The sequence below is a fragment of the Boleophthalmus pectinirostris genome, unplaced genomic scaffold (assembly GCF_026225935.1).
Source record: "Boleophthalmus pectinirostris isolate CB_2022bp ecotype Guang Dong unplaced genomic scaffold, ASM2622593v1 HiC_scaffold_15, whole genome shotgun sequence".
Taxonomy (NCBI): domain Eukaryota; kingdom Metazoa; phylum Chordata; class Actinopteri; order Gobiiformes; family Gobiidae; genus Boleophthalmus; species Boleophthalmus pectinirostris.
This window is the reverse complement of record NW_026571070.1, coordinates 1,538,327-1,565,232: the sequence shown is the minus strand read 5'-3', so window position 1 is coordinate 1,565,232 and position 26,906 is coordinate 1,538,327. Positions and strand designations below refer to the sequence as shown.

The window sequence follows — 26,906 nt, the reverse complement described above, 5'->3', positions numbered from 1 at the left end:
GCACCTGTCAGCCCCTCAGAATCAACTTTAACTGGACGAAAGGAAAAAGAACGCACAATTTCACTTGTAAGTACTGTATTTACAACTACACCAGGACTTAACTGGACCAGGACTGGACCAGGACTGGACCAGGACTGGACCAGGACTGGACCAGGACTGGACCAGGACTGGACCAGGACTGGAATATTTATAACTTGAGCCAGAATCAAGACAAGGCCAGGAAATCAAGACTAAACCAGGTTTTAAACTGGACTAAACCTGGACCAAATCTGGGTTTAACTGGTTCTAAACGTGGATAAAGTAATGACACATGAACCAGGTCTTGATCTGGACTAAACCAGGCCTAAACCAGGTCTTGTAACACACTCACTCTAGCCGTGCACGTGAGAGCAACTGTGAAACATCATTTTAATGTGAATTTTATTTTGAAAAACAGAAATGAATCACGACTTTTGACTTTGGACACAAATCCATGAAGTTTCTTTTATATTTACACATGAATAAAGCTCTTCTGATAATGTTCATCCAGCTCCATCCAGAAGGTCCAAACCAGGTCTGGGCCAGGTCTGAACCTGGTCTAGAACTGGTCTAGACCAGGTCTGGGCCAGTATTTGCTTCATAAGTGTCAAAAGTCTTGATGTATTTCTCATATTTCTGCTCCATTTAATCTGGGACCAAACCTTTGCTGTTTTGAGTTTTGACTCTTTTTGTCCCTCCGTGTTGCCGTACCGGTTTCCACGACCGCAGCTGCACCTGCCGCACCTGCCGCAGCTGCACCTGCCACTGCTGATCCTGATCCACAGGAGGACATGTCTCGTTTCTCTTTCCTTGTTTGGTTCTTTTTGATTCTTCTCCTCGATTCTACAGGAAATGGGCGAGAACATCCACAGAGGAGACGCAGAGGAGACGCAGAGGAGACAGAGGAGACACAGAGGAGACACAGAGGAGACACAGAGGAGACACAGAGGAGACACAGAGAGGAGGGAGGAGACAAGGAGACACAGGGAAGAGCGAGGAGGGAGGAGAGAGGAGAGGTGCAGAGGAGAGAGAAGGAGGAGGAGGAGAGACAGGGTGACCAGATGTCCTGAAAAATTCAGGGCTGTCCCAGAATCTAAGCTGTTGTCCCGAAAATTACAATCAAGTCCAAAATTTCAGTCAATTTCATCTGGTTTCCCTAAGAAGACAGGAGACACAGCGAGGAGAGGAGACAAGGAGACAAGGAGACACAGGGAGGAGAGGAGACAAGGAGACACAGGGAGGAGAGGAGACAAGGAGACACAGGGAGGAGAGGAGACACAGGGAGGAGAGGAGACACAGGGAGGACAAGACAGGGAGAGAGGAGACAAGGAGACACAGGGAGGAGAGGAGACAAGGAGACACAGGGAGGAGAGGAGACACAGGGAGGAGAGGAGACAAGGAGACAGGAGGAGAGGAGACAAGGAGACAGGGAGGAGAGGAGACAAGGAGACACAGGGAGGAGACAGGACATAACCTCCTCACTGACAGTAAAGTTTGATTGTTTTCTCTGCGTCGGCTCTTGAAGTCTCCTCAGGTTTTTCTTCTTCACTCTGTGATTTTCTTTGGAACGTCACTTTTGATTGACAGTTGAAAAATGGAGGGATCAAGGAGAGAAACTAAGGAGAAGGAAGCGAGGAAAGAGAAATGCGGCGCGGCCGAGGAGCGAGGAGGAGAGAGGAGTTTTTGTTGTGTATAATGTGAGTGGCGTGGGGTTCTCGCGCCTGCCCACGGCCCGGCCCCTCCACCCGGTCCCCCGCCCGGTCCACGGGCCCGGTCCACAGTCTGGTCTGGTCCACGGCCCGGTCCCAGTCTGGTCTGGTCCACGGCCCGGCCCATGGCCCCCCCCACCCGGCCCCCACCCGGCCCCCCCGCCCGGTCCACACTCGCCGACCTCAAACACTGATACCTCAAACTTTTCTACGTTTTTCTGACATCACCGTTTCATTTGTACAATTTTCTACGGTTTTTATTTCACATTCAACTCGATTTAAGACGGACTTCCCCCAAACACCTGGACTGAGCCGGACCGGACCGTGCCAAATCCACACAGACCAGCGCTGAACCAGGACTGAACCAGGACTGAACCAGGACTGAACCAGGACTGAACCAGGACTAAAAAATTATTTGACCAACTATTCAAAATGAAACCAGGTCAAAATGTTTAACATAATGTGCAATGTGCCAAAACATCACTAGACCAGGACTTGATCAAGACTAGACTAGGACAAGACTAGGACTAGACCAGGACTAAACCAGAACTAAGCTAAACAAACCAGTGAGAAAAACTCTGAAGTATGTGCCAATCCATACTACACAAACCCGGACTAAACCCGGACTAAACCCGGACTCCCGCCGGTCCAGCCCAGTCCAGGTGCTGAGTTTCCAGGTTGCAGGTTCAGGACCACATTACCTCATCGTGAGCGAGTCTGTAAATGTGTAGAGATGAAAACCTGTAAAAAATAAAAACAAAAACAAATGTTCTGTGTGAAACAAAAAGCCACAGGGACCAGAGTCTGAGAACTGAACCAGGACTAAACCAGGACTAAACCGAGACTGAACCAGGACTAAACCAGCACTAAACTAGGACTGAACCAGGACTAAACCAGGTCCAGACCAGGACTGAACAAAGACTGAACAGAGACTAAACCGGGACCAAAAGAGGACTAAAATGGGACTAAACCGGGACTAAGCCAGAGACTGAACTGGGCCTAATTTAGCACCAAACCAGGACTAAACCAGGGACCAAACCAGGAGGACTAAACCAGGACTAGACCAGGACTAAACCAGGACTAGACTGAAACTCCACCTTAGTTCCTGTCCGTCCTCTGGTTGTTCTCATATTTTCTGACTCTGTCCCTGGAGCTGCGTCCCTCAAACCCGGAGAGATGATTTCAGATGATTTCAGATGATTTCAGATGATTTCAGATGATTTCAGAGATTTCAGAGGAGATTGTAGATAGTCGTGGTGCTCTGTAGACTCTGGAGTAGTGCTTTGTGTGTGTGTGTGGCGCCCTCTATCGCCCCCTCTGGGAAACACAGCAGGCCGCGCTCACGTCTGGACTTAAAGACGCACTGCGGAACTTTTCTGACGAGGCGTTACCGAGCGCTCGCCGGGAATGTTCCGCAGTGAAGCTTTAAAGGGCCCGTGTGGCTCTGTTTTCTGATGTTCTAGTGCGGTTTCCTCGTCACAAACGGACCCGCTGGAGCTGAGAGGAGCTGGAGAACGACCACCTCGTGACATCACAAGGTGGAGCAGAGCGTTTGGAGCTTTTGGAGATGATTACAGATGAAACAAAACACAAGTCCAGCTCTGTTTCTGAGGAGGAAACATTAGAACGGATCAGAAACCCCAGGGCTCGCTCGTGTGCGTCGGCGGCACACTTTGGCGTGACATTGGCGTGATGTGGGCGTGGCCTGTCTGGTCTGATGACTGAATGTACGTGTGACGCGGGCGCCGCTCACACGCCCAAACTCTCTGTAGAAACAAAACTTTGGTTTATCTTTTTGTAAATGAAGAAATAATAAAAACTGTCAAATGATTTTACATGGAAACATGAGAAAGTGTGATTCTGTGATGCACACACACACACACATACGACACACACATACACACGTATATATACACACACACACATACACAACACACACATATACACACACACATACACACACACATATATACACATATACACACACACATACACACACACACACACACACATACACACACACATATACACACACACACATACACACACACACACACACATATACACACATACACACATATACACACAAAACACACACACATATATACACACAACACACACATATATACACGTATACACACACACACCTGTACACACACACACACATACACACACATATACACATACTCACACATACACACACATATACACACACATGTACACACACACACATACACACACACACACACACATGTACACACACACACACATGTACACACACACATATACACAAAACACACACACATACAACACACACATGTACATATACACATACTCACATATACACACACACACATATATACACACACACACATACACAACACACACGTACACACACACACATGTACACACACACACACACACACAGAGGGGGAGGGCATCGTTGATCACAGTCTGTATAAAGACATACTGTATTTTGTACACCTGCATTTATATTTAAAGTTAAAAATGATAATTACATTTACACATTTGTGTTTACGTCAGAGCGGAACATCCGGGAACTTGACTGAGAAATGTTCCCGCCTCTTTCTGGAGGAAAACAAACGAGCCTCTCATGAACTTTAATGCCAATTAATGTGAATAAACATAATTCATACAGAACTTCAATTGCAGATAAAAACAGAAAATACTTAATCATTATGATACTCGATACAAGAGCCGGAGGATTTCACCACAGCCAGATGCTTCTTTTCAGCTTCATGCTTCTTTTCTTGCTTGGCAGAAGAATCCTGCTGAAGAGAAGATGTTTTACTTCCTAAAACTGTTCCCCAGAAGCACTTTGACTTGAAGTTGAACTCGTCCTCAACTGTATAACCCACAGCTCTGCTGTTGTCCGTGCACGGGCCTGGAGCAGTGACAGTGTCAGTGTCAGTGCAGAGTTGGGGCTGGGGGGAAGTGTGTGTTCATGTTTATTCAGACCAATCACTTGAGTTCATGTGGCCCCCCGGCCCTGCGCCCCAACACGTATTTTACAGCTGTAATGTAAAGTCATGGGCAGAAGCAACGTAATGACGTCACTTTTTCTCCAAACTTCAGACTCTTGCCTCCATTAAAGGGCCCATCTCATGCAAAATCAACTTTTCAGAGCTTTCTACCTTCTCAGAGATGTGTGGGCTTCTATATGTCGCCGAAGTGGTTTTTAGATTGATTTGGCGTTTTTTTGCAGCGTATTTCTGCCGCCCTCCCACGTGACAACGAACATGAGCCAGTGATGACGTAACAACTACAGCGATCTCGCGTTCTGGAAAAAAACAAACAAACAAAAAAAACTATTAAAGAGCCTATCCCATAAAACAATCAAGTGGGACTTAGCAAAGAAAAATTTGTTTTCAACGTATTTAAAAATAAGAGACTGAGACTCAAAAATGAAATCAAATTAAAATTTATCTGAAATTTCAATAAATCACAAATCTGGTCACAGTTATCAAAAAAGGACACCTGGTTTACGGGCAAACAAAAACAAACAAACAAAACAAAACAAAAAAAGCAGTATATTTTGTAACTTGTGTTTGTCGTGTTTGAATATTGTGAATCTGGTTCTTGTTTTCCTCGTCCTCCAGCAGAGGGCGCCGCTGCTCTGAGCCACTGGGTTTTGGTTTTCTTCTGTAAAACTCAGTCAAAAGTAAAAAATTCCAAAGTCTATCACAACCGTCAGATTTCCCCACATTTCATAATTTAGTTTGAGAAACATGTGTAGAAATTAGAAAGAAAAAAAAAAACATTACACGTTTTATTCAACATGACAATATTTACAGATTTACAGAATCATTTACAGATGTACTTTTTATTCTAGCAGCAGGAGGCACTTTGATCTTGACTGACTAAATCAAACCTATAAATATAACTTTAAAGCTACAAGATAAAAGACAGATTTAAGTTGGTACATGTGTGTGTGACTCAAACCTCCGTTCAAACTGTTTCTCTTCCCAACAGAATTGAAAAATAGTGAAAGGTGAAGGTGATGGGCAGGATTGATCTACAGGAAGGAGCTCAACCTCAGTTATGAAATAAAAAGTCAACGCCAAAGTGAAAGTCTCCAACTGTTCATCAAGAAACACCTTCCACTGCAAAGACCAAGACATGATGTTTGTGTAAAACCACAAGAACAAGAAAGTGCAGCTCAGTCTGTTTGTCTTCTGCTCCTCTACATTAACAAACCCGATTTTGTTTTGTTGTCGATCCACATCCTGGGACTTGAAAAACACAATCTGAGAAAACGCCACGACACAAACTAAAAAGTTCAGCACCATCAGTGTTTTCGTGTGTAATCATATGTAAATGAGCCATGTGCGTGCACGCGCACGTGCACAGACTCTCCATCCCCGGGTAAGAGAGAAAATGAAAACTAAGAGTGAAAACTCCAGTGTCTCTTGTTTTGTATGAAAAAGTTAAAATGATGTAAACGTGATGTAAACATGATGTAAACGTGAGCAGACACGACTCTGTGACGTTTGTCCACAGGACGCTCACGGACGCATGAAGGTTACAGAGTGAACTTTACTGCTGCACACAGAAGCAGCTCGTGTGTCACGTGATTTAACTCATCAGAGTCTTTAAGATCAAATGCATCAGAAAATGTCTGAAAAAACAACAAAAACAACCAGACTCTGATTCAAACATATAACACAACAACGTATTAATACAATATTATATAATATAAAACAATAAAATAAACATACCGTGCATATACATTTATATAATCATGTCTTATGTGTCACTCAGTGTGTCTCAAAGCAAATAAAAAATGTCGACCTGATTGTACCAGCAAAAAATAAAAACAAACTAACTTTGAGTCATGACCATGGTCCGTTTCACCTGGACGTTTCACGTGGACGTTTCACCCGGACGGTTCACGTGGACAAAACGGGAGACGTTAAGTGTGGTGAGCGCGGTGCAGTTCTCCTCCTGTCCTGCGGCGGCGCTGTTCTTCGGCCGCAGACGCTTTTGTTGTTGTCCTTCCGCTCACGGCGCACACACGGAGCTACTTTTGCACAAAAATCTCCTCTTTTCTGTCGCATCTCTGTGACTTTTCTGCACTTTTGAGCCGCTTTTCCCGCAGAAACATGGCGTGTGCGCGGACCGTGCACTGAGCCGCGCGAGCACAAGTTTACGGTGAGAACCGACACAAAACTTACACTTTTTACACCAAATACTCCCGCACAGACTCACGTAAATACTCACGCAAATAGTCATGTAAATGCCCGGTGAGCGCGCGGCGGGCTCGTGCTACAGCCGCCGTGTGCGCGTGTGTGTTGCACGTGTGTTTGGTCGTGTTCACATTGGTGCAGTTCGGGAGATTCTGCGGAGTTTAACCTGCACTAATGTCCCGGGAGCGCGCGCGAGGGCCCTGTGCGCGTGCACGCGGGGCATGTGTTTAGTAACACAAACAAAAGCGCACGCACGAGACACACGCACGAGAGACTTTCTGACGCTGCTGTGCGCTCGTGCAGACTCATCACACACAGTGTGTGTGTTGGGTTTGTTTCATTCACACGTTTGACACACAAACCTTTAAACTGAAAACTCTCTGTTCCACCTTGTGATGTCATCATGTGGTGATACAGGAAGTGCTCCACTGTGTTTTTAAACTCCACACACCTTCGCTAGAATCATCTGGATCATTTCAGTTCTGGAGTCGCTGATCTCGACTCAACTAAAGGGAAAAGGAGCTGAGAACTTAAACTACCACTTCATGACATCACAAGGTGGAGCAGAGCGTTTGGAGGTTTGGACATGTAACAGACATAAGAGTTACTCAAACATGTGAATGAAACAAACACAAGTGCAGCTCTGTGTGACGAGGAACATTAGAACATTAGAACATTAGAACATGGTTTAAAGTTTGTGCTGTTGGAGTTTAAATATAATAAATGAAACTCAGAGTCTGTGTTCGTCCTCGTGTCTCACAGCTGCGCTCCAGGACACTCCAGGACACTCTGGGACACTCTGGGACACTCTGGGACACTCTGGGACACTCTGGGACACTCTGGGACACTCTGGGACACTCTGGGACGCTCCGGGACGCTCTGGACACTCTGGGACGCTCCGGGACGCTCCGGGACACTCTGGTAAATGTATAAAGTTAAACTCTCCAATGTTCCATCATGTCGTTTTAGTTTTGTCCGTTGTCTCGCTGTGACCTCCTCGTCTTCAGACTCACAACAGACATTTTCAGACAGAAACAAAAGATGAACAAACACGAGACCCGAGCGTCGGATCGAAGCGAGTAGAGAAACGTGTCACAGCTGAACCAGCGCTAATGACTCACAAATATTTAATTTACATATTTAACATAAACGGCCGCTTTAAAACTACAGCTCGTCTTTCCCTGCAGGTCCACATGCTCCAATTAAAACTACAGGAAACATGTTCTCCCCTCTCCTCACCTAACCCCTCCCCCACCTGACCCCTCCCCTCTCCTCACCTGACCCTCTCCCCCACCTGACCCCTCCCCTCTCCTCACCTGACCCCTCCCCCATCTGACCCCTCCCCCTCTCCTCACCTAACCCCCTCCCCCTCTCCTCACCTAACCCTCCCCCACTGACCCCTCCCCCTCTCCTCACCTAACCCCTCTCCCACCTAACCCCTCCCCCACCTGACCCCTCCCCCTCTCCTCACCTAACCCCTCCCCCTCTCCTAACCCCTCCCCCACCTGACCCCTCCCCTCTCTCCTCACCTAACCCCTCCCCCTCTCCTCACCTGACCCCTCCCCTCTCCTCACCTGACCCTCCCCCTCTCTCCCTCACCTGACCCCTCCCCCTCTCCTTAGTCCCATCTCATCCTGTTTCTCAGTTTCTTCTTTACTTGTTCTGCCTGTGTGTGGGTTTCCTCTGGTCTCTCCCAAAACTGACAGAAGAACAAACAGGAGTCAAATACAGAGAGAATAAAACAAAACTTTATCTGATCTGAGAATCACAAACCAGGAAAACGTTTGGAAACATGTCCCAGTTTTCTTCATCTTTCTTCAGAATAAAAAACCTGATGTAAACGTGGCCCGTGTCTCTCGTCTCAGATGGAGGAGGGGAGCGGCGCAGACCTGGGGGCGCAGGCCTGTGGGGGGCGCTGTGACGTGGGCCTGCAGTGGGAGGAGCCTGAGGAGCGGCGCTGTGACGTGGGCGTGCAGTGGGAGGAGCCTGAGGAGCGGCGCTGTGACGTGGGCGTGCAGTGGGAGGAGCCTGAGGAGCGGCGCTGTGACGTGGGCGTGCAGTGGGAGGAGCCTGAGGAGCGGCGCTGTGACGTGGGCGTGCAGAGCGACACCCAGTGGTGTGATGTGGCGGTGCAGGTGGATCTGGTCGGCCTGAGCTGCAGGACTCCAGGTAAAAACTGTAACACGTAAAAAACTACAGCAGGATTTTATCTGCAGAGTCACTTTACAGCTGCTGTCATGGACTTTCTCTGGGGAAGTGTGACGCTAACTGTTGCACTGCTCTGTCTGAGTCTGTTGGACTTGCCTCTGGACTGTTGCAGGTTCCGGGGACGTGCCGTGGAGCTGCGTGGCGCTGCGTCCTGAGCAGACAGAAGGGGGCGCTCTGTGGCACTGCTGCGTTCACGGGAACGGCCTCCTCGCCCCTCCCCCCTCTGCCGCTCTGCTCTGCCCCTCCCCCTCCAGGACGCCCGACGCCACGCTCCAGACTACAGTACCCAGCATGCACCCCTCCTCTCCAGGTGCGTACAGCGTCGGGTTTCTCTGTGAGCTCTGTGGGTTTCTCCAGACCATCTGTTTTTCTCTGTGGGGCTTTTCTCTGTTCTCTAACATGTGATGGATTTAAACGCCTGTTACTGTTGTAAATGTGTAATTTTGATGCTCGAATTTCTGCACTAATAAATGGATAATAGTTTATATTTTATAGACATTTAACTGTGCCAGTCTAACGTTGTGTTCAGACGGCGGCGTCAGAAAACGTGCTGGAACCGTCGTGGACGAACAGGACAAAGACACTCGCTGTGGTTGGCGAGTTCTGTGTTTTCCCGAGTCACTTTAGTTTAGTTTAAATTTATCTCATAAACACATGGAGCTGAGGCGTGCGGCGTGTTTATATTTATACTCTGCCAATGACACGGCGTCAGTTTCTTGGTTTATGGTGTGATTCCCGAGTCTTTCTCTTTCTTCTTCTTCTTCCGGATAATAACGTCTCTACGTCACTGGATAGTTGTTCTTGATTGGTTGACACGACACATCCGCCGCCAGAAGTTCAGCCCTGGATGCGTGTCCAGAGCCTCGACACCTGAACTCTCAAAATGTACTTTGTCAACGCTGCCAAAACTCAGGACGCCTTAGACGCACGTCCACACAGACGACGTTTGTAAACTGGACGCGTTGACGCCGCCGTCGGAACACAGCTGAAGTCTCTCCGGGCTCTTTATATTTACTCTTTTACTTGTGAGCGCTAAAACTTACATCTCTCTGGTATTTTTGTTTTGTAAAAGTAACTCACCAGAGGAAAAAGGTTTGAGACGTTTGCTGTGAATTTAAAAGGACAAAGTCAGAAACAGAAGTGAGTTTTAGACGCAGAAGTCGTCATGACGTTTACGGCCACGTCAGCTCCACTGGACTCTACAGTTTTCTAACACAGAAGTCGTCGCACGTGTTTCTTTATGAAGTGGTTTTAGATCAATATTGTGATTTAAAATGTCTCAGAACAGAACGATCCACAGGGGTCAGAGGTCAGAGGTCAGAGCTGTAGACACACATGAACTCTTCAGTCAAACTCGTCTAACGTGTGTCGTCCTCGTTGTTTTGTCTGTGGCAGAGCTGCAGTCGTCTGTGAGATCACCCAGCATGCCGTCCTGCGGAGACTCGCCCTCCTCTCACCACCAGGGGGCGGGGCCTGGGGGGGCGGGGCCTCAGAGCGCCGCGCTGGGACCTGAGGGGGCGGAGCCTCAGAGTGCCGCGCCGGGACCCGAGGGGGCGGAGCCTCAGAGTGCCGCGCCGGGACCCGAGGGGGCGGAGCCTCTCGCGCCCGACGGGTTCATGGCTCCTCTCAGCTCCGACGAAGACGCACCGCAAAGACGAGGTGGGTTTGTGTCAGATGCCCTCCCACCCCCTGTATCCCTCAGATTTAGATCGGTTTAGAACACAGAATCTGAAAATAAAAATGAAACTAATCAGCATCTTTACAGTTTTACAGTTTATCGAGTCTTTTCCATGTTTTTTTGTTTACTTTTGTTATTTTTAGATGAGAAGTCGTCCGACGCTGTGATCAAAAAACGCCGACGTCGTCCCAAAAACTCTGCGTCGCTTTCAGACCCGGAAACGACGCCGACGCAAAAACGCCGCAACAAAACGGGAAGAGCCGCCGGCCTCCCGCTCCGATACCTGGACTACGACCTGGAGTCATGTGACCAGCTCCCGGCCAATAAGCAGCAGGGGGAGAGCGGCGAGGGGGCGGGGCCTGGCATGAAACAGGAAAACACGCCGAAAATTGACAAAAAAGTGCTGTTCCTGCCGTATTACAAACAGTCGCTTAATCTGAAGGAGCTGGCTGAGTTCCAGAACATGGCACGGCAGCAGTGCAAAACTCTGCAGGAGGAAGACCATTGGCCGAACGGCGCGTCGGTCGTCACGCACGCCGCGCTGGAGCCGTTAAAGCCCCGCCCACTTTCCCCGGGGACGGTTTTAGATCTGAACGTGGCGGAGAAGCCGCGCCTCCTGCCGCTGAAGCTCAAAAAACTCAAGAACAACGCCAAGTCCCGCCCGCCCGCTTCCAAAAAGACTCCCGACTGGTCGATCGAGAACGCGGCGATTAAAGAAGAGCTGACGGGCGACGAGAGCGGCGCTTCGGAAAGTCCTGATTGGTACAAAGCAAAAATTAAACGGATAAAAGTGAAAAAGGAGCTCGAGTTGTCAAAGTTTAAGAAAGTAGTCGTTAAACAAGAGGATGGATCCGACGGACAAGCGGACGTGGATTATTCAAACTCCATAAAACTCAAAGATGAAAATTTGGGCACGAAACGCAACAAAAACAAAGAAAAACGGGAGAATTCCGATGTCGCTACAACTGGCAGCGACGAGAATAATGACGCGCTGATCCATGTCAAGCGAAGACGCGGGAGACCCAAGAAAAGAGCCGAGAATCCCGAGGAGATTAAGCAGGAGGACGCCGCGCTCCAGGAGGACGGAGGGACGACGTTAACGGAGCCGCTGGACAGACCGCGGCGCGCCACCGTCCGACCGCCCGTCCGATACTCGCCGGAGACCGAGGAGCTGTGCGCGTGGAGGCAGGAGACGCTGAAGCTGGGAGACGTGCTGAACGGCGACGCGGACGCGGCGGGGATGGTGAAAAAGGTCAAAATATTAAACGGCGACGCGGACGACGCGGAGAGGAGAGCGCGGAGGGAGAGTTCGGAACGCGCGACGGAAATCAAATACGAATACGAAGACATCGAGGACATTTACGTGCTCAGAGAGGACGAGTACACGCCGGGACACGGGCAGCCGCAGTGGGCCAAGAGCAGAGACGACCTGAGGATAATCGAAACGGATCACGTGAGGGGCGGGGCTTACGACGACGACGAGCAGGGCCAATGGGAGTGGAGGAAAGGAGGAAACGGAGCGGACGGCGAGTGGGTCAGCGTAGAGCAGAGGAGGAGGGTGCGCAGGAAAAGACGCCGCGAAAATCTGGTCACGGATTTGAGCCGAAAAGTGGTGAGTAAGTTTTTGGTTTTCAGAGACGAGGAGACGAGCGCCGTGACGCTGATCCCGCCGTGCGCCGTCAAACTGCACAAACTGACCAACAGAGAAACAGACATGATCGTGTAAACCAGCCAATCGGAGAGGGTCTGACCACTCTAAGCCCCGCCTACCCTCCCCAGACGGCGGGATGAAACTCTGCTACTATTTTTATAACTCTCCGAAACATAAACTGAACCTAAAGTCTTTGCCACTGGCTGTAAACTATTGAAAAAGACTTTATTTTGTACTTTTTTTTTTATGACGATTTTGATAAACCAACATAGTCCCGCCCCTCACACACAGCGGCTCACCTGATTGGTCCGTCGCCCCGTCATTCAAAGCTGCTATTTTCAATTTGACAAAAACTAAAAAATGTGACTTTTTGTTTTTATTTGTTTATTTTTTGTTTTTTTTATTTCCAGTTGAAAAAAGTGAGTTTTTATTACATCATCACATCTAAAGGTCCTTTGACAAGAACAGAACCAACAGAGACTAAACCGGGACTAAACCGGGACTAGACCAGGATTGGACCAGGACTGAAAATGGACTAAACCGGGACTAGAATGGGCCTAAACCGGGACTAAACTGGGACTAAACCGGGACTAAACTGGGACTAAACCAGGACTGAACGGGGTCTGAACCGGGACTGAACCGGGACTAGAATTGGCTTAAACCAGGACTGGAGCGGAACTAGACCGGAACTAGACCGGAACTAGACCGGGACTAAACCTGGACTAAAACTAGGTCTGAACCAGGTCTGAACTGGGACAAGAGCAGGACTAGCGCAGGACAAAACCAGGACTAGATCAGGACTGAACCAGGACTGAAATAGGAATAAACCCGCTCTGAACTGGGACTAAAGTGAACCGGGATCAAACCAGGTCTGAACCGGGACTAGACTAGGATTGAACTTGCTCTGAACTGGGACTAAACTGAACTTGGACTAAACCAGGTCTGAATCAGGTCTGAGTGATACTAAGTCAGGACTGAATTGAACCAGGACTGAGCCAGGTCTAAACTGGAGCTTAACCGGGACTAAACCTGGACTGAGTCGGACCTCAGCCTGGACTCAACTGGGACTAAACCAAGACTCAACAGTTGGTCTAAAGCAAAACTAAACCTGGTCTGGATGAACCAGGACACCGAATTACAACTGACCAGGAAAGGAATGAGAACTAAACCAGGTCTAAAGGACTAAACGAGGTTAAAATAGGACTAAACCAGGTCTAATTAGGACAGGACTAGACCAGGTCTAAACCAGGACTTCGTTCTCTGTTTCGTCTCGTGTAAATATAGTTCAGTGTAAAATGTTCCAGAGTTTTCAGATGTTTATGACCCGAGGCCTTTTTATTCCAGTTTTACCAAACAAACCCTGAACGTTTCACACATCACTGAGAGATTATATAAGATACCGCCCCCTACAGGTCAGGATCAGTACTGCAGACACTTTAACTCCACCTACAGGTCAGGATCAGTACTGCAGACACTTTAACTCCACCTACAGGTCAGGATCAGTACTGCAGATACTTTAACTCCACCTACAGGTCAGGATCAGTACTGCAGACACTTTAACTCCACCTACAGGTCAGGATCAGTACTGCAGACACTTTAACTCCACCTACAGGTCAGGATCAGTACTGCAGACACTTTTGCGCCGCGCTTCGCTCTGATTGGCTCAAATATCCCCCAAGGATTCACAGTTCTCAAAGATATTTTCTATTCCGTTACTTTTTATAAACACTTTAAAATGACTTTACTTTAAATACATTTGAAAATAAATGTATAAAAAATAAAATAATGGGATTAGATTGGTTTAGAATCAGTATTGGAGTCTGAAAATTTACTTTTGTTATCATGACACTAGTTTAAATATAATTCTATAACGTGAATGTACGACTTTACCAGAGATTATAAAAACAAACACAAACATACACACACACAGACAGAGGGTGTGTGTGGCTCTCGGGAGTTTTGTGGTGCTGAGTTAAAAGTTAAAAGTTTAATTAAAACTCTGTTGTTTGTTGATTCTACCTCAAACTCATGTCCACACAACATTTGTGTATTTATTGTCATGTTACTCATTTGTAATAAACTAAAGTATTGTTTACAAAGACGTGTGCGTTTACTACTGTGTGTTTTTTACTGTGTGCATTTGTTTTATACTCTGTGCGTCTTTTACTGTTCTCTACTGTGTGTTTTTCTCCTGTGTGTGTGTGTGTTTTTCTACTGTGTGTGTGTGTTTCCATGGTGTGTGTTCTCTACTCTGTGTGTTTCTCTATGGTCTCTACTGTAAGCGTTCTGTGCTTCTACTGTGTGTGTTTCTCTACTGTGTGTGTTTTCTAACCTGAGTTGTGTCAGAATGTTGTGTTTTACTCAGGGGCCCCAGATCCAGTGGTTGTGGGACCGGTGCCTCTGGACTCTGAAACAGAGCCGACGTTTGTGCTCAGATCACACCGTTTCCCTTTTCTCCAGACACAGTGGGACATGGCCGTGTCCAGCGGTGCCAGGTGGTGCCAGGTGGTGCCAGGTGGTGCCAGGTGGTGCCAGGTGGTGCCAGGTGGAGTCGGGGCTGAGAGGGGCGTCCCATCTGTAAACCCCGGTGTCTGCGCTTGTCATGAAATAACCTGTGTCTGACTCATCTGCGCCGTTTGTCCAACATGAAAACTCACATGTTCTGTTGATCCTGAAGACGCCGACACAGACACGACTCTGACCCAAACGTCACATTTTTAACAAAAATTTAGCCAAAGACCTGGGATAGAGACACTTTTATTTTAGACACATTTACAGAGAATCAGGAGGAAACGGTGATTTTTGTGTTTAGTGGCTCTTTATTTGTTTATGTTTGAGGGGCCCCTGGGAGTTTTCTTGCCCCAGGCTCCACGTTTCTGTCGACCGACCTCGTTTTCCTGCTGGGATTTTATTTTGGCCTCTTACATCGTTACTCTGTGGTTTTTCTGCCACATTCACCGTTTTTCCTGCAGGTGAACACACGGGACTGAAGAGACGACAGCGGCTCAGGCAGTGGAGCGTTTGTCCACTCACCTGAAGGTTTGTGGTTTGAATCCCGCTCTAAACATAAAGCAGAGAGATCCACAGACCCACAGGTTTGGTGGTGCAATTCTAGATCCCACAGATGAAGATTGTAGTTTCATCTGCTGGTCTCCATGGTGATGCAGTATGACTTTAGTGCTTTACTGTGGAACATTACAGAAAAATCGCCATTGAGAGAAACGGAAAAGTTACACAGTGCGTCATTAATTATGAATTTGAGTAATGATTTTAAACTCTTTAACTAAAATAAACCCACTGTTTACCTGCTAAAATAAAAATATAATAAATAGTTCACTTACTGATGCTCCGATGTACAAATGTGAAGAATTCAGCTGCGCGTCGCTCGTTACCGTAAAAACTCGCGAGATTACGGTAAAACTCGGAGGAACCCGGAAGTGTCACGCGCGCGTGGCGGGTTTGTTTTGAAAAACGAGAGAAAATCAGAACAAACAAAAAAAAACATAGAACCCGAACCGAACATGAACCGAACATGAACCGAACATGACCGAAACCGGAGCTCAGGTCAGAAATCTCATCACATCTGTGCAGTTTGGTGGAAAAATCTGAAATGAGAGAAACTGTAGAGTTTGTGTTTAACAGGAGAAAAGTTGGGGCAGGTTCAGTTCTTTTAAACACAGTAAACAGAAAACACTGTGGAGGACAAAACACTCAACTTAATTCTGCAGAATATTAATTGTATTTCTTTATAAAAATCAGTAAATCTCGTTGTTGTGACGCTTCTCAGACTGAGGAGTTTCTGTTCTGACTCAGAAATGAAAAAGTGAAACTGCCGAACAAAAAATGTCATTTAAAAAACATGTCTAAAATAAAAAGTTTTTTATTTCGAGTTTGTGCCAAGAGAAAAACAATAATATTACACATAAACACTAGAAAGAACAGAAAAGCACAATTCTCAAAAAGGAGAAGAAAAAACATAAAAACTCCCTCTGTACATGCTCCTGCCTGCTCCTGTCTGCTCCTGTCTGTTCCTGTCAGCTCCTGTCTGTTCCTGTCTGCTCCTGTCTGCTCCTGCCTGCTCCTGTCTGTTCCTGTCAGCTCCTGCCTGCTCCTGTCTGTCCCTTTGTCTCTTTAAATAAACTAAAATAAACTTGTTCTTTTTTTTTTTTTTTGCAGCTTTTCGCTCGTCTTGAGTCTCGTCGAAGTCTCCGGGACGTTGAGCCTCGTCTGTTTCCAGAAAATGTCGGCCCTGAAAACGGTGAAGACCAAAGTTGAACTCAGAACAACCGATTTGAAAGTTTCTGACAGAGACGTTTGTGATTGATTGACAGGTGAAGTCGTGGAACTCTTCGGACCTGAAGGCTCCGGTAAAAACGGCTTTTCTGTGGAACGTGTGTTTAGAGTTTAGAGTTTAGAGTCCAGAGTCCATCACCTGCTCCACGGACATGTTCAAACTCTGTCTAAAATGTTCCACTGGTTCAGACCTGGTTTAGTCCTGTTTTAGTCCTGTTTTATACCTGTTTTAGTCCTGTTTTAGACCTGTTTTAGACCTGTTTTAGTCCTGTTTTAGTCCTGTTTTAGTCCAGTTTTAGTCCTGTTTTAGACCTGTTTTAGTCCTGTTTTAGTCCAGTTTTAGTCCTGTTTTAGACCAGTTTTAGTCCTGTTTTAGTCCTGTTTTAGTCCTGTTTTAGTCCTGTTTTAGACCTGTTTTAGACCAGTTTTAGTCCAGTTTTAGTCCTGTTTTAGTCCAGTTTTAGTCCAGTTTTAGTCCAGTTTTAGACCTGTTTTAGTCCTGTTTTAGTCCTGGTTTAGTCCAGTTTTATTCCTGTTTTAGTCCTGTTTGACCTGTTTTAGTCCAGTTTTAGTCCAGTTTTAGTCCTGTTTTAGTCCAGTTTTAGTCCAGTTTTAGACCTGTTTTAGTCCAGTTTTAGTCCTGTTTTAGACCTGTTTTAGTCCAGTTTTAGTCCTGTTTTAGTCCAGTTTTAGACCTGGTTTAGACCTGGTTTAGTTGTTGTTGTGTGTAGGTAAGTCGGAGTTGTTGTACCTGCTCGTGTGTCGTTGTGTTCTTCCGCGCTCGGCTGGAGGTCTGGAGCTCAGCGTCGTCTTCGTGGACACGGACTTCAGCCTGGACCTGCTCAGACTCGTCACCATCCTGGACCACAAACTCCAGCACACAACAGGCAAGAGAACGCACAACTACACACACAACTACACCACAAACTCCAGCACACAACAGGCAAGAGAACGCACAACTACACACACAACTACACCACAAACTCCAGCACACAACAGGCAAGAGAACGCACAACTGTACACACACAACTACACCACAAACTCCAGCACACAACAGGCAAGAGAACGCACAACTACACACACAACTACACCACAAACTCCAGCACACAACAGGCAAGAGAACGCACAACTACACACACAACTACACCACAAACTCCAGCACACAACAGGCAAGAGAACGCACAACTGTACACACAACTACACCACAAACTCCAGCACACAACAGGCAAGAGAACGCACAACTACACCACAAACTCCAGCACACAACAGGCAAGAGAACGCACAACTACACACACAACTACACCACAAACTCCAGCACACAACAGGCAAGAGAACGCACAACTGTACACACAACTACACCACAAACTCCAGCACACAACAGGCAAGAGAACGCACAACTGTACACACAACTACACAACAAACTCCAGCACACAACAGGCAAGAGAACGCACAACTACACACACAACTACACCACAAACTCCAGCACACAACAGGCAAGAGAACGCACAACTGTACACACAACTACACCACAAACTCCAGCACACAACAGGCAAGAGAACGCACAACTACACACACAACTACACAACAAACTCCAGCACACAACAGGCAAGAGAACGCACAACTGTACACACAACTACACCACAAACTCCAGCACACAACAGGCAAGAGAACGCACAACTACACACACAACTACACCACAAACTCCAGCACACAACAGGCAAGAGAACGCACAACTGTACACACAACTACACCACAAACTCCAGCACACACAGGCAAGAGAACGCACAACTACACACACAACTACACCACAAACTCCAGCACACAACAGGCAAGAGAACGCACAACTGTACACACAACTACACCACAAACTCCAGCACACAACAGGCAAGAGAACGCACAACTACACACACAACTACACCACAAACTCCAGCACACAACAGGCAAGAGAACGCACAACTACACACACACAACAACACCCAGCACAACAGGCAAGAGAACGCACAACTGTACACACAACTACACCACAAACTCCAGCACACAACAGGCAAGAGAACGCACAACTACACACACAACTACACCACAAACTCCAGCACACAACAGGCAAGAGAACGCACAACTGTACACACAACTACACCACAAACTCCAGCACACAACAGGCAAGAGAACGCACAACTACACACACCACACAACTACACAACTATACAAACATCATACTGTACAGACAATACACTCAGAGGGGTTTAGTCCTGGTTTAGTCCATGTTTAGATCTGTGTTAGACCAGGTTTAGACCTGAGTTAGACCTGGTTTAGATCTGATTTAGGCCTGTGTCAGATCTGGTTTAGTCCTGGTTGGAAGTTCTTGGTTAGTCCTGATTAATCTTAATATAGTCCTGGGTTAGATTTGATTTATCTGTTGATTAGTCCTGGTTTAGTCCTGGTTTAGACCTGATTTGGTCCTGGTTTAGTCCTGGTTTAGACCTGATTTGGTCCTGGTTTAGTCCTAGTTTAGACCTGATTTGGTTTTGGTCTAGTCCTGGATTAGAAAAGTCCTGGTTTAATTCTGGTTTTCTCTTGTTCTGTTTTGAGTTAAACCTCATTTATTGCAGCTGTTGTGGGAGGGTCATGGGAGGGCATCTGACACACAGTAGAATAAACCTGCCCTGTTGTGTGTCTGTGTGTGTGTCTGTGTGTGTGTCTGTGTGTGTGTTGTTGTGTGTCTGTGTGTGTTGTTGTTGTGTGTCTGTCTCGTGTTGTTGTTGTTTGTTGTCGTTGTGTGTGTGTTGTTGTGTGTCTGTGTGTGTTGTTGTTGTTGTGTTGTTGTCGTTGTGTGTGTTGTGGTTGTTGTGTGTCTGTGTGTGTTGTTGTTGTTGTGTTGTTGTCTTGTGTGTCTTGTGGTTGTTGTGTGTCTGTGTGCGTTGTTGTTGTTGTGTTGTTGTCGTTGTGCGTCAGCTCCCTGCGGTGCTGGCGGTCCGGACGAGGCGCTGCTCCGCTCGTGTTTGTCTCGGGTTCTGGTTCTTCACTGCTCTTCGTCGTCTCAGCTGCTCCTGACGCTTCACTTCCTGGAGACGTCGTTGGCCGCGCGGCCCGACCTGTCGCTCCTCCTCATCGACAGCATCTCCGCTTTCTATTGGCTGGACCGAGCGGAGGGCGGGGCCAGCTACGCCAAACAGGAAGAGAAACTCAACAGGTGCTCGGAGCTGCTCGGACGACTGCTCAGGTACGGGCGGGGGAGCGGGTACGGACGGGGAGCGGGCACGGGCGGGGGGAGCGGGCAGCACGGGGAGGGAGGGAGCGGGCACGGGCGGGGAGGGGCGGAGGGCGGGAGCGGACGGGGAGCGGGTAGGGACGGGGGAGCGGGGACGGACGGGGAGCGGGTACAGGTGGGGGAGCGGGTAGGGACGGGGAGCGGGGGAGCGGACGGGGGAGCAGGTAGCGGACGGGGGAGCGGGTACGGGCGAGGGAGCGGGTACGAACGAGGAGCGGGTACGAACGAGGAGCGGGTACGGACGGTCCAGGACCAGCTCTGGACTAAATGTGGTGTAAATTCTGTCCAGTATTTGTTGGTCTGTGACACTTGGACGTGAATCTGCAGTGAAACATTTGACCTTTGACTTTTGTGGACGTCATGTGGACGTCTCACACGGACGCAGGAAAATAACGTGATTAATGTTCATGAAAATTCTGTGTTTGTCAGGGAAAAGTTTGAAGTGAATCTGAAGTTTGATGTTTGACGTTTGAAAGTGGAGAATCTGTGAAGTGTGTCTCCATTTTCAGCAACAGGAGGAGAGAAAAACTCTGAAAATTTAACACAGACATATGGACTGGTCAGAGTCTGATCTGGGGTCAGATCTCAGACGCTCAGAGTCAGAGCAGGACTCTGATGGAGACACTGACATCTGATCTGGGGTCAGATTTCAGAGGCTCAGAGTCTGATGGAGACACTGAGAACATCAGGAGACACAAGAGCCAGAGAAAAACTAAAACTGTCTGTAGGCAAAACACTTCACACACACTGTCTAATGTGAAAGTGTTAGTGTGTGCGTGTGTGCGTGATGGTGGTCTGAGGGACCAATTAACAGCCTTGCTTTGATCAGTCTGCCCCAGGGCGGTTGTGGCTACAGTATTAGTTTATCACCATGTTTAATGCCATAGTGTGGAACTTTTCATGACTTTGCTTTTTCTTTTGTTTTTTCAGGGATTACAAGATCACTGTGTTTGCCTCCTGCCACTCCATTCGACAACACAGCAGCTCCGTGTCATCCTCTGCACCCTCCTCTTCCTCTGCTCCTTCATCTTCCTCTGCACCCTCCTCTTCCTCTGCTCCTTCTTCTTCCTCTGGTCCTTCTGCTTCTTCATCTTTCTCTGCTCCTTCATCCTCCTCCTCTTCTTCTTCCTCGTCTGTGGACCAGGACAGACCGTACCTGTGCCGGTCGTGGCAGAAGCTTGTGTCGCACCGTTTAACCTGCTCCAAGACTGAAACGGTCCTCAAAATGGCCACCGGCGCCGCCCCGGGACCCGAGCGCCAGAAAGACACGATCTTCACCGTCCACTGCTCGTCCAGAAACCGAGGCTCCAGAACCAACCGCTTCATCATCACAGACTCTGGAGTGGAGTTTATAAAGGACTAAAGCAGAACTGAAGCAGAACTAGACCAGGACTAAACTTGGACTAAACTGGTCCAGGAGCCAGTGGTTTAAAAAGGGAGTTTCCTTTTAGCTGAAACAGTTTTTATTCCTGTTTCTGTTGTTCCTGTAAATAGAGTTATAAAAGAGGCTTGTGTTCGTGGTGTTTTGGCGACTCCTGGTGGTCAGAGTGCAGACTGCAGGACTTCGAGCGTAAACAGAGAAAGAGAAATTTGTGAATTTGTTTTCACTTTTTATGGAATATTTGACTTTTTCATAAACGCTGCAAAAATAAACCTGTTTTATTTGAGTCGAGTTATTTACGTTTTCACAACGTTCACATCTGTAAATGTTTTTATGTTGTTCTGAAAACATACTGCTACTGCTACTACTACTACTACCACCAGTACTACTACTACTACTGCTACTACTTCTACTACTACCACCAGTACTACTACTACTACTACTTCTACTACTACCACCAGTACTACTACTACTACTACTACTACTACTACAGTACTACTACCATTACTACTACTACTACTACTACTACTACTACTACTACTACTACTACTACTACTACTACTACTACTACTACTACTACCACCAGTACTACTACTACTACTACTACTACTACTACTACTACCACCAGTACTACTACTACTACTACTACTACTACTACTACTACCACCTGTACTACTACTACTACTGCTACTACTACTACAGTACTACTACTACTACTACCACTAGTACTACTACTACTACTACTATACTACTACTACTACTACTACTACTACTACTACTACTACTACTACTACTACTACTACTACTACCACCAGTACTACTACTACTACTACTACTACTACTACTACTACTACTACTACTACTTCTACTACTACTACCACCAGTACTACTACTATTACTACTACTACTACTACTACTACTACTACTACTACTACCTCTCTCCAGTTACTGTTTATACCTGTTTAGATCTGGGTTAGTCCTGGTTTATTCTTGGTTTAATCCTGGTTTAGTCTTGTTTAGTCTTGTTTTCGACCTGGTTTAGTTCTGGTTTTGAAACCAAAAAATAACCAAATTTTCCGGTAGTACAAAATAATAATTCCCTCGGTAAATCTGAACCGCAGACGCACAGTTCCACGTGTCGCGTATTAATCGATAAATCAATATTGCGATTATCGCGACACGAGCCCCGTCCATGTCGCGGCACGTGCGCTCGCTCCGGCTCCTCGCGACCAACGGTCCAGTCCGGGACTTCCGGTCTGATGACAGCGGCCGCTTCACCAGAACAGCCCTCCCGCAGATCCCTCCGCGGGGTCATACACACTTTCTCCCAAACACCGCACAAATAACGCCTTTTCCCGCACCTTCGCGCCCCGCACCGCTCACTTTACCCCATCCGCACGTCATAAACTCTTATTATCCCGGTATCGCCCGCAGTCACGCCCCGTTACGAGCAGTTAAACGGGTGAAATCGTGATTGTTTTGCGAGCCCTACTTCTTACCGTTACCTCTGGCGGTGACGCTGTGCTCCGGTCGCTCCCAAACATGGCCTCCATATCGGGGCGACCGCTTCAACTTTAATTTTTCACCATTTTCCAGCGAAATTACCGCGTTTTGTCCCTCCACGACCAACGGGAATGTTTCGTCGGGGATCCGTGTCACGCCAGGCCTGTGAGACTCATGTTATCTACGGGAGAGTGCCGGATCTGACCGCGACGGTTTAAGTTGGAAAGCTGGAGAGGAAAAAGAGAATCGCATCAAATCAGTAAGAGCGTCTTTTATCGCGCAGCCCGGGCGCCTCTGGGGCCATCGGCGGCTCCGCGTCGGACTCCAGCGCCCGTTTCTCGCGCTGGACCCGACGCACTTCGTGAATGTGGAGCGTGAAAAGGCGGAATAAGCGCGTAGTTTGGAGTCCGCGCTAATGGCTAATGCTAATGCTAACAGAGAAGTGATCAGTCAAACTGGGCGGTCCGTGCGGCTAGCGGCTAACGCAAGAACATTTCACTATAAAACCAAAAAATCAAACCGTACAGCGTTCGGATCAACTTATTTGTCAATCTGAGTGCGAATCTGATCCGAAACGTGTCCGAAAATGCGGCTGTTTACGTCCAGTTACGCATAAACAACACGTCTGCTAAAGCTGCTATCTGGGAGCCGCTGTGCTAACTTCGCTCTTACAATACACACGACACACAACACAACACACAACACAACACGACACACAACGCACAAGATCTGATGTAAAAAACACGAAAGGAGCGTGTGCGGGGACAGGACGAGCGCGCACGGAGCCGGAGGTGTGCGGGATGAGCGGCGGGATTTTCACGGGTTAATTCACTTGGAGAAATAATAATGGATTTAGAAGAGAACAGGAGCCATGTGAAGAGCAGCCCCGCGTCTGCACACTACATACATACAACACACTGCACACTACATACAACACACTGCACACACTGCACACTACATACAACACACTACATACAACACGCTACATACAACATACAACATACAACACGCTACATACAACATACAACACGCTACATACAATACACTACACACACAGCACACAACATACAACACTCTACATACTACACACTACATACAACATACAACACACTACACACACAACATACAACATAGAACACACACAGCATACAACATACACAACACACACAACAGCGTATATTTCATTTAACCAAATATTTAAACATTGAGCTGAGAGGAGTTTTTGTTTTCTGTGTTTTGTGTTTCGTTCTTTCTGTTTTGTCACATTTATGTTTTAAGGAAATGTTGAATTATTGAACATTTCTGTCACTGGACTGGGTTTCGTTTGGATTAAAACTCTGCAATTAATGCTGGTAGTAGTAGTAGTAAAGTGGTAGTGAGAGTAGTAGTCGTAATTGTAATCAGAGTGGTAGTAAGAGTGATAGTGGTGATAGTAGTAGTAATCACAGTAGTAGTCGTAGTAATTGTAGCAATTGTAAAATCGTTGTAGTAGTAGTAGTAGTAGTAGTAATAGTAATCATAATAATTGTAGTGTACATGGTAGTGGTAGTAGTAATTGTAGTAGTTATGGTGGTAGTATTAATCGTAGTAGTAGTAATTGTAATCGTAGTAGAATTAATCATAGTATTAGAAGTAATTGTAGTCATAGTTGTAGTAGTAGTAGTAATCGTAGTAATAATTGTAGTAGTAGCCATAGTAGTAGTAATTGTAGTAGTAGTAATAGTCGTAGTAGTATTAATCGTAGTAGTAGTAGTAGTAGTAATTGTAGTAGTTGTAGTAGTATTAATGATAGTAGTAGTAATCGTAGTAATAATTGTAGTAATTGTCGTCGTAGTAGTAGTAGTAGTAGTAGTAGTAGTAGTAATCGCTGTAGTCATAGTGAGACTGGTGATAGTAGTAGTAGTGGTAGTAGTAATTGTAGTAAACAGCATATTTCTCATTTAACCAAACATTTAAACACTGAGCTGAGAGGAGTTTTTGTTTTCTGTGTTTTGTGTTTCGTTCTTTCTGTTTTGTCACATTTGTGTTTAAAGGAAATGTTGAATTATTGAACATTTCTGTCACTCCACTGGACTTTGTTATTTAAAAATCTGCAATTAATGGTAGTAGTAGTAGTAGTAGTGAAAGTGGTAGTGAGAGTAGTAGTCATAGTAGTTGTCGGAGTGGTAGTCGTAGTAGTAGTTGTAGTCGTAGTAGTAGTAATCATGGTAGTCATAATTGTAGTAGTCGTAGTAGTATTAATCATCGTAGTAGTATTCATAGTAATAATCGTAGTAGTGGTCATAGTAATCGTAGTAGTAGTATTAATCATTGTATTAGTAGTAATCGTAGTAGTCGTAACTGTAGTAGTAGTAGTAATATTAATCGTAGTAGTTGTAGTAGTATTAATCGTAGTAGTAGTAACAGTAGTAATTGTAGTAATAATTTTAGTAGTAGTTGTAGTAGTAGTAGTGAGACTGGTAGTAATAGTAGTGGTAGGTAGTTGTGATAATAGTAAGTCATAGTAATTGTAGTCGTAGTCATAGTCAATCATAGTACTTGTAGTAATCATGGTAGTGGTAGTAATAATCGTAGTAGTTGTGGTGGTAGTAGTAATCGTAGTCGTAGTAATTGCAGTAGTAATCATAGTAGTAGTAATCGTAATCGTTTCAGTAATAATAATTGTAGTAGTAGTGGTAGTAGTAATTGTAATTGCAGTAGTAGAATTAATCATAGTATTAGTAGTAATCGTAGTAGTCAGAATGGTAGTAAGAGTGGTAGTAGTCGTAGTAATTGTAGTAGTAATCGTAATTGTAGTAGTAATTGTAGTAGTAATATTAATCATAGTATTAGTAGTAATCGTAGTCGTGGTAGTGGTGATAGTAGTAGTAATCGTAGTAGTAGCAATCACAGTAGTAGTCGTAGTAATTGTAGTAGTCATAGTAATCGTAGTAATCATCGTAGTAATAGTTGTGGTGGTCGCAGTCATAGTAATTCTTGTATTAATCGTAGTAGTGGTATTAGTAGTCGTAGTAGTATTAATCATCGTCATAGTAGTAATTTTAGTAATAATCATAGTGGTAGTAGTAGTCATAGTAATCGTAGAAGTCGTAGTAGTATTAATCATACTAGTAGTAATCGTAGTCGTAGTAGTATTAATCATACTAGTAGTAATTGTAGTAGTAGTAATAATCGTAGTAGTTGTGGTAGTAGTGGTAGTCCTAGTAATTGTAGTAATAATCGTAGTATTAATCATAGTCGTAATAGTAATTGTTGTAGTAGTAATCGTAATAATAATTGTAGTAGTAGTATTAATCGTAGTAGTAGTAATGGTCGTTGTAGTAGTAATAGTCGTATTAATTGTAGTAGTCGTAGTCAGACTGGTGTTTGTGGTGGTGGTAGTAGTAATCATAGTCATCGTAATAATCGTAGTGGTAGTAGTAGTAATCATAGTAGTAGTAGTAATTGTCGTAGTAAAATGTTGAACTGTACCTTCATTTGTATTATTCAGTTTTTTTCTTTTTAATAATGAATCAGAACAATAATGTGTTGAATATTTAAAAAGCGCCTGAAGTGTTTTACTCGTTCTTCACTCGCTCCACACTCTGGTGGTCAGACTCTGTTGTAGCCACAGCCGCCCTGGGGCAGACTGACGCCAGTGAACAGACGTGTTTACGTGTTTGGTTTTTTTCGTGGTCAGTGCTGATACTGATTGTTAAAAATAAAAATATGTGTCGTGAGTTTTCCAATTTTTTTCTAAAATTATGTAATTTAAATTTACTTTTACGTTTACGTTAAATTTACGTTTAGGTGTTCTTTGCGGTCACGTTTTCTGCGATTTTCTCTCCACATTAAAGTGTTAAATAAAACTTTAATTGTTTTGTTTAGACAGCTCCATTATCTGTCTCTGATATTACAGTGTATAACCCTGATGCCCTCCCGTCGTCCGAAATGAAACTGAAACACTGTAAACCAAAAACATGATTAGTCTTTGTGTCAAATCCTTAAAAACTT

The 26,906-nt window shown here is 45.9% G+C and overlaps 2 protein-coding genes across 3 annotated transcripts; both read left to right on the top strand.

The window, feature by feature from the left end:
* The first annotated feature begins 6,709 nt into the window (after positions 1-6,709).
* Positions 6,710-14,549, top strand: LOC110166937 (uncharacterized). Its single transcript, XM_055150980.1, has 5 exons — positions 6,710-6,899; positions 8,800-9,103; positions 9,255-9,452; positions 10,538-10,801; positions 10,964-14,549. The coding sequence occupies exons 2-5, from the start codon at positions 8,800-8,802 to the stop codon at positions 12,544-12,546; spliced, it is 2,349 nt and encodes a 782-aa protein (XP_055006955.1). The 5' UTR covers positions 6,710-6,899; the 3' UTR covers positions 12,547-14,549.
* A 1,352-nt stretch (positions 14,550-15,901) lies between these two features.
* Positions 15,902-21,705, top strand: xrcc2 (X-ray repair complementing defective repair in Chinese hamster cells 2). 2 transcript variants are annotated; one of them, XM_055150988.1, is made up of 6 exons: positions 15,902-16,035; positions 16,648-16,729; positions 16,803-16,838; positions 17,480-17,651; positions 19,714-19,981; positions 20,960-21,705. In XM_055150988.1, exons 2-6 carry the CDS (start codon positions 16,712-16,714, stop codon positions 21,390-21,392), a joined length of 927 nt encoding a protein of 308 aa, XP_055006963.1. In that variant the 5' UTR covers positions 15,902-16,035; positions 16,648-16,711; the 3' UTR covers positions 21,393-21,705. The 2 variants fall into 2 exon arrangements, with proteins under 2 accessions (XP_055006963.1, XP_055006962.1); XM_055150987.1 differs by having other exon boundaries at positions 15,904-16,035; positions 17,496-17,651.
* Positions 21,706-26,906: the final 5,201 nt, after the last annotated feature.

What these genes read in the sequence shown, in the direction of transcription:
- LOC110166937 (XM_055150980.1), top strand. Translation starts at nt 8,800, where the DNA reads ATGGAGGAGGGGAGCGGCGCAGACCTGGGGGCGCAGGCCTGTGGGGGG. An exon ending in CATGCACCCCTCCTCTCCAG is followed by an intron (nt 9,453 to 10,537) that starts GTGCGTACAGCG and finishes TGTCTGTGGCAG; the next exon opens with AGCTGCAGTCGTCTGTGAGA. An exon ending in AGACGCACCGCAAAGACGAG is followed by an intron (nt 10,802 to 10,963) that starts GTGGGTTTGTGT and finishes TGTTATTTTTAG; the next exon opens with ATGAGAAGTCGTCCGACGCT.
- xrcc2 (XM_055150987.1), top strand. Translation starts at nt 16,015, where the DNA reads ATGACCGAAACCGGAGCTCAG. An exon ending in TGACCGAAACCGGAGCTCAG is followed by an intron (nt 16,036 to 16,647) that starts GTCAGAAATCTC and finishes TTTTTTTTGCAG; the next exon opens with CTTTTCGCTCGTCTTGAGTC. An exon ending in CAAACTCCAGCACACAACAG is followed by an intron (nt 17,652 to 19,713) that starts GCAAGAGAACGC and finishes GTTGTGCGTCAG; the next exon opens with CTCCCTGCGGTGCTGGCGGT.